The 13,174-nt window shown below is 35.6% G+C and overlaps 1 protein-coding gene across 2 annotated transcripts in view; it reads left to right on the top strand.

Moving 5' to 3' along the window:
* The window catches only part of MALRD1 (MAM and LDL receptor class A domain containing 1), a 292,727-nt gene that overhangs the window by 240,815 nt on the left and 38,738 nt on the right, over window positions 1-13,174 (top strand). For both annotated transcript variants that reach the window (XM_068934618.1, XM_009673718.2), the window contains exons 35-36: window positions 1,045-1,170; window positions 2,451-2,517. In XM_068934618.1, coding sequence (XP_068790719.1) covers window positions 1,045-1,170; window positions 2,451-2,517 — 193 coding nt within the window. The remainder of the gene's footprint in view (window positions 1-1,044; window positions 1,171-2,450; window positions 2,518-13,174) is intronic.

Here is a 13,174-nt window from a genome sequence, read left to right as displayed (position 1 = left end):
GGAAGGATCTGACTCCATGGTTGCAGTCTAAAACTGAAATTCAGTATTTTATATTTAGCATGTTGTTGTAGCACGTATAGGCCAGTTTAGGTTTAGGTTCTATTTAAGGGTGGAGCAGACACATCCTGTAGCTGTACAGCCTGGGAGGCCCGTTGCAGTGTGCACTGGCTCCTGAACCCAGGAAAAATGAAAGTTAGATGTGGCATTGGAGTATTTTTAACAGTCTTAAATTCTTTCTCTCTAACATTATATCTAACTTCAGTGGAGTCAAGAGTTCCCTCTGATCTGCATAAGTGTCGTTGTGAAAGACCTCAGCTCGTATTAACTTAAACAAAAGCCTTAAAAAATAATGGCTTAAGGCAACATAAGAGAATATAGTGTTACATAAAATGACAATATGATGTTATATTCTAGAGAAGGATGCAAAGCCATTAGGGGCATCCTGTAGATCAGTGATTCAGTAACGAATTACCTGGAGGCTTATGTGATTCTGTCAGCATTTTCCCCTCATAATTCCTCCGGACAAGCACGGAATATACACCTGAATGCCTAAGTGTGAAAGATGTGTGCAAGTTTAGATCTTGCAATACAATATTTCTCTGCTATTTATACATAACTACCTAGACAGTATTTGGTTTCTTGTAACAAAGGGAAACTACATTATGACAATTTTTTGTTCCGTGTTTAAAAATTAATTCCATCGTTTTGACACTAGGTTATGCCCAATTGCTGATTATGCCAGATACTCTATGGGTTTTCCTTAGGGTTTTGCAGGTTACTATGTCCATTTTATAAGTAAATATGCTCTTCTCTGCTTCAGAAATTTAACATCGGAAAATCTAGCTTCTGTAACATCTGTGATCTGTGTTTGTTTACCTATTTATCTAGTCAATAGTAAAGTTGTATGCCTGTGAAGATGAAAGTGTGTAATGGCCACACAGCCTAAGTTTGTGCACTATACCAGATCAAGTTTTCTGATAGTTTGTTAAGAGTGAGTAAAGTAAATCTATCTGAGAATAACTGTCATATTCCTTTTATTTCCAGCCATGAAAGATTGTTCCAATGGTTCCTTGTTGTGTGTGACAACTAAGCAATGTATTCCAGTCTCCCAGCGTTGTGATGGTATTGTAGACTGTGCTGATTTCAGTCCTGATGAATCCAGCTGTTCAGGTACTTAGTTTTACACAAAACTATCATTTGAAACAGAAAAATATAGTGGTTTATTAATAAATCTTTAGGTGGTCCTCAAACTAAGCTGAAGTCCCTCTGCTAAAATTTAATCTGATTACATCAGGCATGAATTTGCGTCATGAAAGTAACACACAGAAAAACAGCAAAATAAAGATGGAAACCAATATTCTTAGTTAGCGTGACATGCGCATAAGGGATGTTTCTTAAGGTATACATACATTGTTTGAAAGAAAAAAAGCTTCTGTGATAGAATACTCACACACTGTCTTGATTTTAGCCATGAGAGTAACCCACTTAGAGTGAGTTCAGCATTTCTGAGCTTACTGGGATTTTTTTAAAAGTATAATGCAAATCCAGGTTGGAAAATAAAATAAAATATAGAGACTTTATTTTAGCACAATTCAAGTCCTGCAAAATTCAGGTTTGTTTTACAATAGTGAAATAACAGAGAAAGATAAAAACAAGACAACAATATATATCCAATATGAAATCTGATTTTAATTAACAAAATCTAACAAAAACATAGATTATGATGTTATAAATGAATAACATTTAGATATAAAGCATCCCATTTAGTGACACAAAGATGCTACAGTGCTTTCTGGTTGCCTGTGACACTTAAAAGAACTTTGAGCCAGTTCTGTTTTAACAGTACTCCCCTGACCTTGGTGAAGTTACATTAGCTGAGGACGTAACCCTCCATTTTTAGAATACATTGTTATTTATAGAATATAATTGTAAAATATATTTCATAAAATTTAGTATGTACCATAATTTATTAAAATATGTTAAGTGTTTATTCACGAACCAACTAGAAGACTAAGGTGTACATTCACTTCTTAGCTGAAGGTACCCACCGGACTCTCTGCAAAAATCTTAGACTTAGACAATAAATGTATGCTAGATCAATGCTTTCAACTCCTTTCTTGTTTTGTATGTTCATAGGTTCGCTATTTGAAAATCCAGTAAATGACAAAAGCTCCATTTCTGGAGTCAAGTGAAATTTTGACTTCAGAAAAAATGGAAGCATGTTCAAGTGAAGCACCAGGATTTCTTTAGGCTCAAGAGTAGTCCCTTGACTTTAATGTATTTATAACTTGACACTTGCACCACCAAATCAAGGCCTAAAGCTAGAGTTTTCAAGGGCTAAGCACCCAAAATGACAGGTGTGAATATTCAGCATTTTTGAAAATCAGGCAGTGACAAATCTAATGATGAGGGGAAAAAAATTAATCATATTTTTACCTTTATGTTTGTAGATTGTCCTGAAGACTACTGCAAAAATGGTGGAACCTGTGTCATCAGAGATGCTGTTCCTTTATGCCAGTAAGTTTCATTGGGGGATGATCTGCGGTTTGAGATTGGGCTGCTGGAAGAACTATTTTGTTACCCACAGACTGAAATGATGTTCAATAGAAATGCGCTTTGAAAAGCTTCTGTGTGTTTAGCCTATTTTTATTCACAGTTGCTGAGTAAACAATGCTTTGAGAAAAATATTATTTATCAAATAGAACTTTCTGTGATGTTCATCCATCATTACATGGGACAGCCTGTTTGCCTGGCATCTTAAGTTTTCTTTGTTTCACATTATCATGTTAACATTTAAAAGCACACTATACTATGAAAAATGACACTTTATATGCAGCAGGCATTGTGTACCTCAGATAAGGTTTAAAACAGGCCATCCCGTCTTTACCTGAACTTGTGATGTATCTCTATTACAATGTTATCCTTCCATATATTTGGGGAAAGGAAGACTGGTTTTCCAATTATGGTAAAAAAAGGTTTAAATATTTGCTATCACTTTTCTTCTGGCAATACTCTCTGCTGAAACAAAAAATAATGAATATACTTCTGATGTGGAACGTTAGAATCATTAAAAGGTGTCTCAAGATATCTGAAGGGATTGATTTATAAAAGATATCACTCTGTTTCCCCCAGAGATTTTTTTTAAAGTCCAAAGGAAACAATGTTTTATCCTGTCATGTTTTTGTCCTTCATGTGCTTCTATAGATCTTGCCACAGCATTCCCCAACTTCCTAAAGAAAGAATTGTTTTCTCAAAGTATCTGTTTTAGTCATAAGCAGATGCTACGGCTTGTCTCCTAGTTTCTAGGAAACTCAGCTTAGTAAGCCTGCAGACAGAATTTCACGGGCGGTTTATCATCTACTGGCTGAAGAAATGTGATAAATAACATATCAGCAAATGCAGGCACTTTTACATTTGAGTAGTGTGATTTAGCTCTCAGAAAGGGCTGTTAATTAGTTGTAGATTTCCCAAAGAATCTGCTCTGTTGTAGACTAGAGAAAGGCTTCTGCAAGAAGCTTGAGATTTCATTAGGACGGCCGTTCAAGAACTTCTGGAGCACAGGAAGAGCAAAAGGGGATGGAATTCCCTCATGGAATAAAAGCTTAGGGAAACGCTTCAGGAGGGATGGAATGGACAGTCAGCAGAAAGCGAAGGAATTAGGAAAAGCCACAGAGTTTACAGCTGGTAGATTAGTTACATTGTTACAGATTAAATCATTTACCAATATAAAAATTCTTTTAGAGGCAAGAAACTAGGGGAGTGATTGAGATTTTAGGGATACAAGAGTATTATCAAAACTGAAGATGTGTCACATCTTGCCAGTGGAAGGAAATCAATTAGCAAGTGGTTCTTCATCCACATAAATATGACAATTGGAAGCAAAGGAAGTTGCAGTATCGAGAAGATAGTATACAGATTAAGGACAATAAATAAGATATTAAGACTAATATAATAAATCATTTAAAATATTTTTATAGTCATTTAGTAATAAGGATTAAGGATAATATAATAAATAATTCCTTCGGCATGCAGTAAAGAATATGATACTGGATGTTGATGTAATGCACAGGTGACTGGAGTGAAGGCACAGAAATGAAAATGACCTAATTAATGGACAAACATAACTCCAAGAGCTGTATGTGCTTTTGTCAAGGGAAATCTCTGTTCAAGAATACTAGAAAAATAATGCATATTGCAATGGTGGAAGGCTTTTTGAAAGCCCTACTGTTAAGGGATATGACTGGAGAATAGCAAATAGAGAAGAAAAGGAGTTGGCAGATCAATAGTCTGATATCAGTAACATTCAAGGCTTTTATAACATTTTAAAGGAAGTAAGCATACATATAATAACAGGGGAGATATCCATTTCTAAGATAAGCTTCTGCATGATATTTAAAAATCCCGCATGTCGGTATCATAAAAAGAAAGAAAAGAACAAAAATATTCCTTAAACACAAAGCATGTAAAAGTCTCCCAGTTTTCATTTGCAAGGAAAAAAACTGAAAACCCTGGAAATTATTGTGGAAGAAACATGAGCTTTTTATCTGTTTATTCTCAATTCTTAGCTTATATTCCCTTAAAAGGGGATGATAGTTATGTGGAGCTATCTGCTTCTCTTCAGAGCAGCTGCTCTTCTAGATTGCAGGTTAGGTCAGGAGAAAAAGAAGCACGAGTAAAGATGCCTGTGGCACAGCAAGGAGACCCGGAAAAGAGCAGAGGGTGGATACTGCCCTATCTCTGAAATGACAGAAAAGGAGAGTCTTCCTAGATACCCAGAGGTAACTGTGTGGAGAGGAGCCTAAAAGTCACTGAGCTGGACTGAAGTGAATAGTATCTACTCTTCAGTGACACAGTGGGGGAGGAGTAGTTTTGTTAATATGTCCTTTTATTTCTATTTGTCTTGCACAACCAATTCCAATCTTCCTTTATTTGAGATGTTACTGTTCTAGTTTCCGTTAAATAAAATCAGGCTCTGGAGTTTAAAGCCCTTTTGGCCTTCTCTGAGAAACTCAATTTAAGGAAAAACATCTAGACAGATCTCGAAGCTTTATACGCAGATAATTAATTAAGGTAATCTTCGTAGCTGTATATCTACGTGCTAATTTGGCCCAAAGTATAGGAACTGAATTTGTTTGTTTGTTTGTTTTGCTTGTTGAAAGTAAAAAAGATGACCTTCCTTTTATGTTTTAGGGCAGAATTGATTTTATAAGATTGTATCTGATTCAGAAGAGGGGATTTTTGCTTATTCTCCATAAAAAAGCTACAGGCTATTCAGTTCCCTAGTTTTTCTCTTTTCTTCTTCTCATTTTTAAAAGGAGCTCTTTATTATAATCAGAAATGGTCTGTTTTAATGTGCAAATGAAATACTTTATCCCCAGCAGGACAACATTAAACAGTATTTCATAAAACAAAAAAAATTACTTTTAAATAATAGAGACATCTGATCTCAGAATCTGATTTTTGTCTTCAGAATGATAACTTCTGCTACTTGTAGTAATTTTTTGATGAAAAACCCTGAAATCTTGCATACAACTTTAAATAATGTCATAGTAGACTTGCTTGATGCCTTTTCCAGTCAAGTTTTATATATGTGCAAGGATGGAAATTCCGCATGGTATCTGGGCAATGTTTTCCAGTGAAGCATATGTGTTTTTTCTAAACATGTTTGCGTTTAGATGTGCTCTTACATCTCCTGACTTACTGGATTTTAGAGGCAATGATGGTGGGGGTTAACTTTAAAAGGTAAAAGTGGAGTAATTGTTTAAATATAACACAGTATGCCATGGAAAAAAAATGAAAACAGTATTCCCATCTAAGAAAATTAAATGCTTGGAAGCATCTAGCCTATTATTTGGTTGAAAAAAACAAAGCCTAGAGAGTGACAAGACAGACACATCTAGTTCAAGAGGGAAAACAGTTTGCAATGGGCCAGTGTGGCTGTTCCCGTTTCAGCTGTTTGTGCTGCTGCTCCCAAGGATTCCCACCTCAGTTGCACAACGCACTGCTGGTATAGCAGCAGCTGCTGAATCACTACACATTATAGCCTGGTGGAGCAAGGCAAACTGATACTACTTTCACTTTTTCCCAAGAATTTTCTTTTAGATTGGATTAGCAAGTGTGATGTCAGTAAGTTGAGAATGCTATATAGAGGCTATACCTGCACCCAAAAAAGTGGTAGTCATGCAAAAGCAGTTGGAGATAAAGAGGAAGAATGGAACAAGGATATAACCATAAATGGAAAATAAAACCCTGATGAGTAGTCAAAAAGATAAGACATTGACATTGGAAAGGTATGTAATACTAAGCTTTGGCTTCCGGAGAATGAAGACAAAAGCTTATACTTGTGTGGAGACATACATACAAACATATATAGGGAGAATAAAAAAGGTTGTTTCATATCTTTCTGTTAACTTAATACTTGTCTGAAAAGTGATGCTGAGGCAAATATAGTAACAAGTTGAGTTTACTTGAGTTGGGTAAATTGATAGTGGGAAGACAGGCTAAATACTTCAGTTCTCCAGAATAAATGAGACACAGCCATCTGTGAAAGTAAATACACGGTATTGATGGAAACATGCCTCTAAAGATTTGCTTATGGAAAACTCTTTCCTAAAGTTTCCTTTCTGTTCAGAAATAAGTCTACTTCATATATTATTTTATTTTTTTTCCTTTAAATTATCTTTATTCTTTCTTATTAAGAAAAAAAATCATGAAATCAGGATTCTTGTTCCTCATGGAATAATCCTATTGCTTTTTTGGCTCCTCATGTTTCTAGCATTGTAGCTTTTTAGTCTTTTCCAAAACAGGCAACTATGATGTCACAAACAAAAAATATGAGATGAAAACACTAAGCTTCAGAAGAAATTGAACTCTTCAGGAACAACACTCTGATTCCATTTCCTTAAAAAGCAGTAATCAGAGCTACATGAGAACAGAACAAGTATATGCAACCTAAACAGAACTAGCTCCCAAAAAAATTTCCTACATGCTTGGTGAAGTCAGAGTCCTTGTTCATAAAATGTTTGAATAATGAAAAATCTTTTTCTCTAGAGTTTTAACTTAAAAATAAATCTGTCATGTTCACACTTTTTGTGTTTGCTTTTGGCAGTCATATGAAATGATCAGTTGATTCACCTGGATGCTTGTGGAATTTTAATCATATATATTCAGCTATTAATAATTAATGTTTTTTGTTCTTTCTCCTTGTATTAGGGTGACAACTACCATATGAGAATATATGTACAATCCAGGTATAATACGCTTGCTTTAGAGTCTAAAAAATTTATAAAATTTGTAAATTGTCTTTTAGTGTTCTCTGCACCACCCCTGTACTTATATTATTAATACCGTATTCAAACTGTATGTTTGATTCAGCAGGCTGGATCGTTGTATTGGGGTATTTTGTTTTTCCACTGAATGTGGCTGTGCCACTTAGGTGCACTCAGATGTTGACTCCCTGTCTGTCTTCAGGGTATCCAAAATGTTAACTCTTGCAGATTGCCGTTGTGGAGAACTGGAATACAGATTTCCGTACAGATGATTGTCTTATGCGTCAGAATTTTCCCTCACTTAAAATACAATTGCCAAAAAGAGTTTTATTCAGTGAGAACCTTTCCGTGAAAGGTGAGAACACAATGAGCAAATCATCAAATTTGTCTTTAAAAATGTGTACAGTAGTTATCTTTTCTATTCAGAAGCAGTGCCTTTGATCTCTGATCTCTTTTTCCTGTTTGCAAATAATAATGCAATCCTGAGGTCAGCTAAGACCTCTATACATTGGACCCAGCAGCTTCATATACCCTGTAACCCCAAGAGGTAGAAAAAGGGAGGAAAAATATTTCTGCCAAACCTAACAAAATGTATAGGGAAGTCTGGGAGAGAAATTAACTGGTGAGGCAGTGGCATACTTTGCAATTCACCTATGAATGGTCTGAATCAGCTGATTGCTGGATCAAATGATTTCAGAAAGAATCTGTTTTTTTGCACTTTTGCAGTATTCTCTATTCCAAACCCAAATTTAAGTTATCTTAATATCCCTTTTAAATTTTGACTGCACTTAAGTGAAGGCAGGTGTTTTATTTCCTTAAACAAATACAAATGCACGGATGCAAAGTTTTTTTCTGGTCATATTTTTGAGAAATCTGTAGGACATGATTCAGTGTAAATCAGAGCTAACTTTCTCACTTGAACTCTTTGGATTTTTTTCTTTCTGTGTGGAAAACTGAAGCTCAGATTCTCTCTAAAACAGAAAACGAGCAAAGTAGATTATAGCCTTACTCTGTCTATAATACAGTATGTGAGGGGAAATACTATTACTCTGAAAAACCAAAGAAGAGTCTCTTGAATGACCCCTTACCAGAGTCAGAATAGCACTCATAAGGCAAAGACATAGTTTAGCTGTAGTCCATCGGTCATTCTGCACAGCTAATTGTGACCTACATATTTTCATATTCTTGTTCTTATAATGCTAAGAGGAGAGGTTTTTTTTCTTCTGTAGATAAGCAGCAAGGATTTTCTGGCACAATTTTTAAATCAAAGAGACTGATCAAATTTATATACAACTTTTTCTTACAAGATTTTGAAGTCGAAAGGAAATAACTCCTAGCTTTGGGAATAAAAGTCACAGTATGTGGTAAATGTTTCCTTTTAAATGGTGAATATAGTATATTATAAACCCCACTGCAGCACTCAACATCAAAGTGAGAATTATATTTAGAATCTGATCAAAATAGTAGATGTTTTTGTATGAAGATACTGTAATCTTATTCAGAGAGGTATAGGCACAGAAGCATAATTTAGCAGATAGAGTGAAAATGACTTGGCCATATAAGAATGCTTATGGGAAAAATGTTTGCTTCATTTGGATTTACTCTCCCCACAAATCTTAGCAGTGGAATATGAGTAGCGCTTAAAACACTAAAAGCATTCAGTCTGTGTGATAAATATCCTGTGTTCCTATTTTGATTGTTATAGTTTTCAATTCGTTCTTTGCAAACAAAATCAAAGAGAAATCAGGCAACTACAATGTGTAGGATACCATGGCGAGTTTTTTACTATTACTAGGTGGAGAGAAATCTCTTGGTGCACCCTTACTTCAGAATGATTTATACCCCAGAACTGTAAGCATCATTACACTTAAAATTCTGGAGACAGGTTTGTCTAGAATAGGGACAAGCTTAGGATCTGGGAAGTGTATCTGTAGGAGAGGACACTTGCTGAGTGATAATGAGAGAGATTTTGAACAGGGGAGGATATGAATTAATATTGGATATTGGATGTTTGCCAAAGCATGAGGGTTCCCTGAAGGGTTACTCTTGTGAACTCCAGATGCTGAAGAGTAAGAAATATAGATGAAGAGCTTTAAATAATGATATTGCGGGTTCTATTTTACTCCAAATAGGAAGAAATAGCTGTAAAAACACAGAAATACTTTTCAAAAGAAAGAAAAATAGGGACCAGCTGAAGAATTACATAATAATGAAGCAGATGTAAAGACAAAGGATGCATAGATTCTTGTGCTACAGCCTCTTCTCCTTCACATCCATGGGAATTTCCTTTGTCTACAGAAACTTAATAACGTCTTTGGGAATATCCTTTCATAGGCCTGTAAAGAGTACTGTGCATACTTTGGATTACATAAAATCAAACAATAATTAAGAAAGGCGACGTTTGATTATGATTGCTTAGCTTGAGTAAGGATCTTCCTGCAAACTCAATCTTACTGGATCTATATGAACAGTAAAAGACATAGCATGGTCTGGACACCAGTATTCTCATATCCTAAGATTACAGCTGCCTGGCTGTTTATCAGCACTTCGTTGCCTCGGATCGTCTCACCACTAGAGCTCTCACTGTAGGAGATACCTGGATGTTGCACATAACCAATACACAACATGTGATAAACTTCAGAAGGCAGTTAGGGTCTTTTAAACAAAATATATACCATCAAGCATGTAGATTAGAGTTTTGGACTTGCACTATAGTGAGAAAGATTCTGATGCATATAGACCTGTGCTAAGGATGACAGGAAAGGTGGAGGTGGGTGGGGGGATCAATATTTGAGAATCAGTATTAGCATATAAGTTGTGTAGGAAAGCAGTATGTCTTCTAATCTGTACTAACTACATCCTAACTTGTGGCCACCCAACCTGACCCACAAGACTCCCAGGTGTCACAAGTTCCTCAAGCTATCTTCCACGTTTGCAATTTTCCTTCTTGCTCAGCCAGTGTGAATTTAAGTCTCTAAGAATTATCTCCTTTGTGCTGTTGCTAGGTGGCTAAGGGATTGCCTAAAAGCAGCAACTTCTACTAAATTAAGCAGAACTTTTGAACTTCTCTTGCCAGCTTTTGCAGTGTTGACTGATCTGTAAAGCTCCATGCATTTTAATTTTAAACACACAAACGTAGGGATTTTTCTCAATGCTTGGAAGGGTCTTTTCATGTTTTCCGTTGCTCTAATCAGCTACTACGCTGCATCTCTAGGAGGGAAGCAGTAACTATGTGCTATTCCCACACAGACTTTTGTATGTACCCTGGGGAAAAGGTACATATACATTAAAGCTAAATCAATTCTGTCTGCTTCTGATCTGCAAGTCATATTGCTAATGTGCAGAAATATTTTGCTTTTAAAAAGGTAAATCAAATTGTAAGATAGATGTGAACTCTGAAATATTATTTAAAATCTGCAGATTTAATGTGGCTCATACAACAGTTACAGTATTGATCTCTGCAGTAGAGTTACTGCAGGAATAAACATAAGTTATCAAGCTAGGCTTGAAACATGGAGCATTCAGTAAACTGAAGGAGGTTGAGGTTTTGTTCGTTTGCTTTTAAAGGTTGAGGGGGTGGAAAGGTTTGGATTTTAGTGAATTACTGTGGATGAGAAATGACTTGGCCAAGATAGATAATATTTTATCTTATTCTCTGTTTATTTGCAGTATGTATGATTTTTCATTGACAGATTAGATAACAAAACAGAACAAAGATAAATCTTGAGCCAGAATTCTGGAAAGTTTCCATATGGCTTGCTAGCCAGTAGGAACCATGCCGTGCCATAACTCACCTCCTGTGCTGCCACATGGAAACAAAACCTGTGGTGCTTCTTTCTGTAGTCATTGAGAAACAACTGTCAAAGAGCCCAAATTGGCTTCTTGATTTTTCTCTCTAGTCCTGAACCTATTTAGATCACCTTGGAAGCTGTACAAATTCTTTGGATGGATTTCAGGTATCAACCATGTACCAATACATGCATTGCACCTAGGCTAATCCTTGACAAGAGTCTTGATTGGGAAAGAAAAGCAAACAGTGCTGGAGACAACCATAGGTGATGGTGTATTCTATAAAATAAGTTTTAGATGAGATTGTGCAATAATGATTGTCCAAATTCTAACACGAAATGTTTTTAAGACATTAACTTAATATAAGAGAGAATTATTTTTGTTGCTCTGTGAGTTCGCTTGTTTCTGGTTCGAACATTTCAATCTTGCCAGTGTTCTTTGCTAGTTTTTGTGTTTTCCATGGACAAAATAGCTGTTGTACTGAAATCGATGGCAAAGCTTGAGCAAATTACAAAAATTAGCTTAGGGTTGTTAACTGAAGCTAATAAAAAGATGGCTACCAAAATGGAGCCTATATTATGCGGTCCTTGCATGTTTGAGTTCCTGACACAAGCTCACAAGCTACTGATAGTACAACTGTTCTTGACTAGGAGCTGGACCACACCTTTTTTTTAAGCAGTTCTACATAGAGTTGAAAATCCTACTGCTGGTTTTGCACAGAGAAGAATTCTAATTTATAGATAATTATTTCTCCTCTGGTAATTGCATTTGCAGATTTTAGCTTCTCATTTGGAAACCACCGATTTATTGCAAGGTGAATTAAAGTGGATAGTTTTATTTGTATTGTAGTCTACAAGAAAAATAATGGCCAGCAGGAGTTTATTAACCAGCCATTATCTCTAAAAGCCTTCAAAAAGTGGAAAAAAGCTTTTATTAGCTTTTTTTTCTTTATCCCTTCTGTGAAGTAATACTTTGTTAATGTGAAGTTTGACTGGGACTTAAGAAAATGGAAGAAAGATCTCCTAAAACTTCTTGAATATTTTAGTACTTGAAAAATATTGTGCTTACATAGTCGTAGAAACCCACTGAGATAATCTTCCCATGACTTTTACTTCCAGAGGTGAAAATGAGGTGATTTGGCAAGATACAATTTTGAGGCTACACAGCAGCTATTTGCTGTTATAGTTCTAGTGCTTTAGTAACTATCTTACCACGTTTTTCTCCATTTGTCAGGTCCTCCCTTAGGCTACTGATAAAACCTATCCGTATGTTTTCTGCACATAAAATCACCAAAAGGCCATAGACTGAGAATGCTTTACTTAATGTAATTAGTTGAGAATTTTTTTTCTAATGGATCATAGGATAGTAGAGGAAAGCTAGAAACGTGCATATTGCCATGTAGCCAGGATAAACTGGATCATACCAGCATACTAAATACACTACAATTAGCTTTTAAAATATATATAAACACATACCCCCACACACATGTATATATTTTTCATATATATATTTCTAATGATTCTATGGCTATCTTTTTAATATCTTGTGCTATTACAAGATGTTTCAGCTTGCTGTTATGTGAGACAGTAAGATAAAAATCCTTGTAAATGTGTAAACACTAAAAATATATATGAAGCTCAGAAAGTAGTTGCAGAGGATTCTTCTGACTGTTGTTTTGACCGCGTCCTTCTCTTTTCATGTCATTGCTCCCTCCTTTACTACATCAAATATTAATGACTGTCTGTACTTTTGGAGTCTTTAGAATATATTAGCACTCTATCTATCATTTTTTATTTAACAAATATAATTTGAAAACTTGTTTTAAATACTGATTGGTAATCTGGAACGTAATTTGGATAGGATAAACCCACCAAGGGTATAACAATAGCAAGAAATTGTCTTTATTCTAGTAGGTCTCTGCACCCTCGTCAAAGTCGGAAGCCCAGTTGGACTCAGCACTTTATACTTACTGAGCAGAAAGCAGGCATTCCTTTCCAAAAAACTTCATTCTAAAGGTACTTGAAACCAGGACTTAACACCTGAAGGAATTAGGCCTATAATTTTCCCATGAAATTCAGAGAGTCAAAGCATAGTACGATAATCTTGCATTTGACATT

This window comes from Struthio camelus, chromosome 2 (assembly GCF_040807025.1).
Source record: "Struthio camelus isolate bStrCam1 chromosome 2, bStrCam1.hap1, whole genome shotgun sequence".
Classification (NCBI taxonomy): domain Eukaryota; kingdom Metazoa; phylum Chordata; class Aves; order Struthioniformes; family Struthionidae; genus Struthio; species Struthio camelus.
The sequence above is the reverse complement of the archived record's forward strand: the minus strand, read 5'-3'. Positions and strand labels throughout refer to the sequence as shown.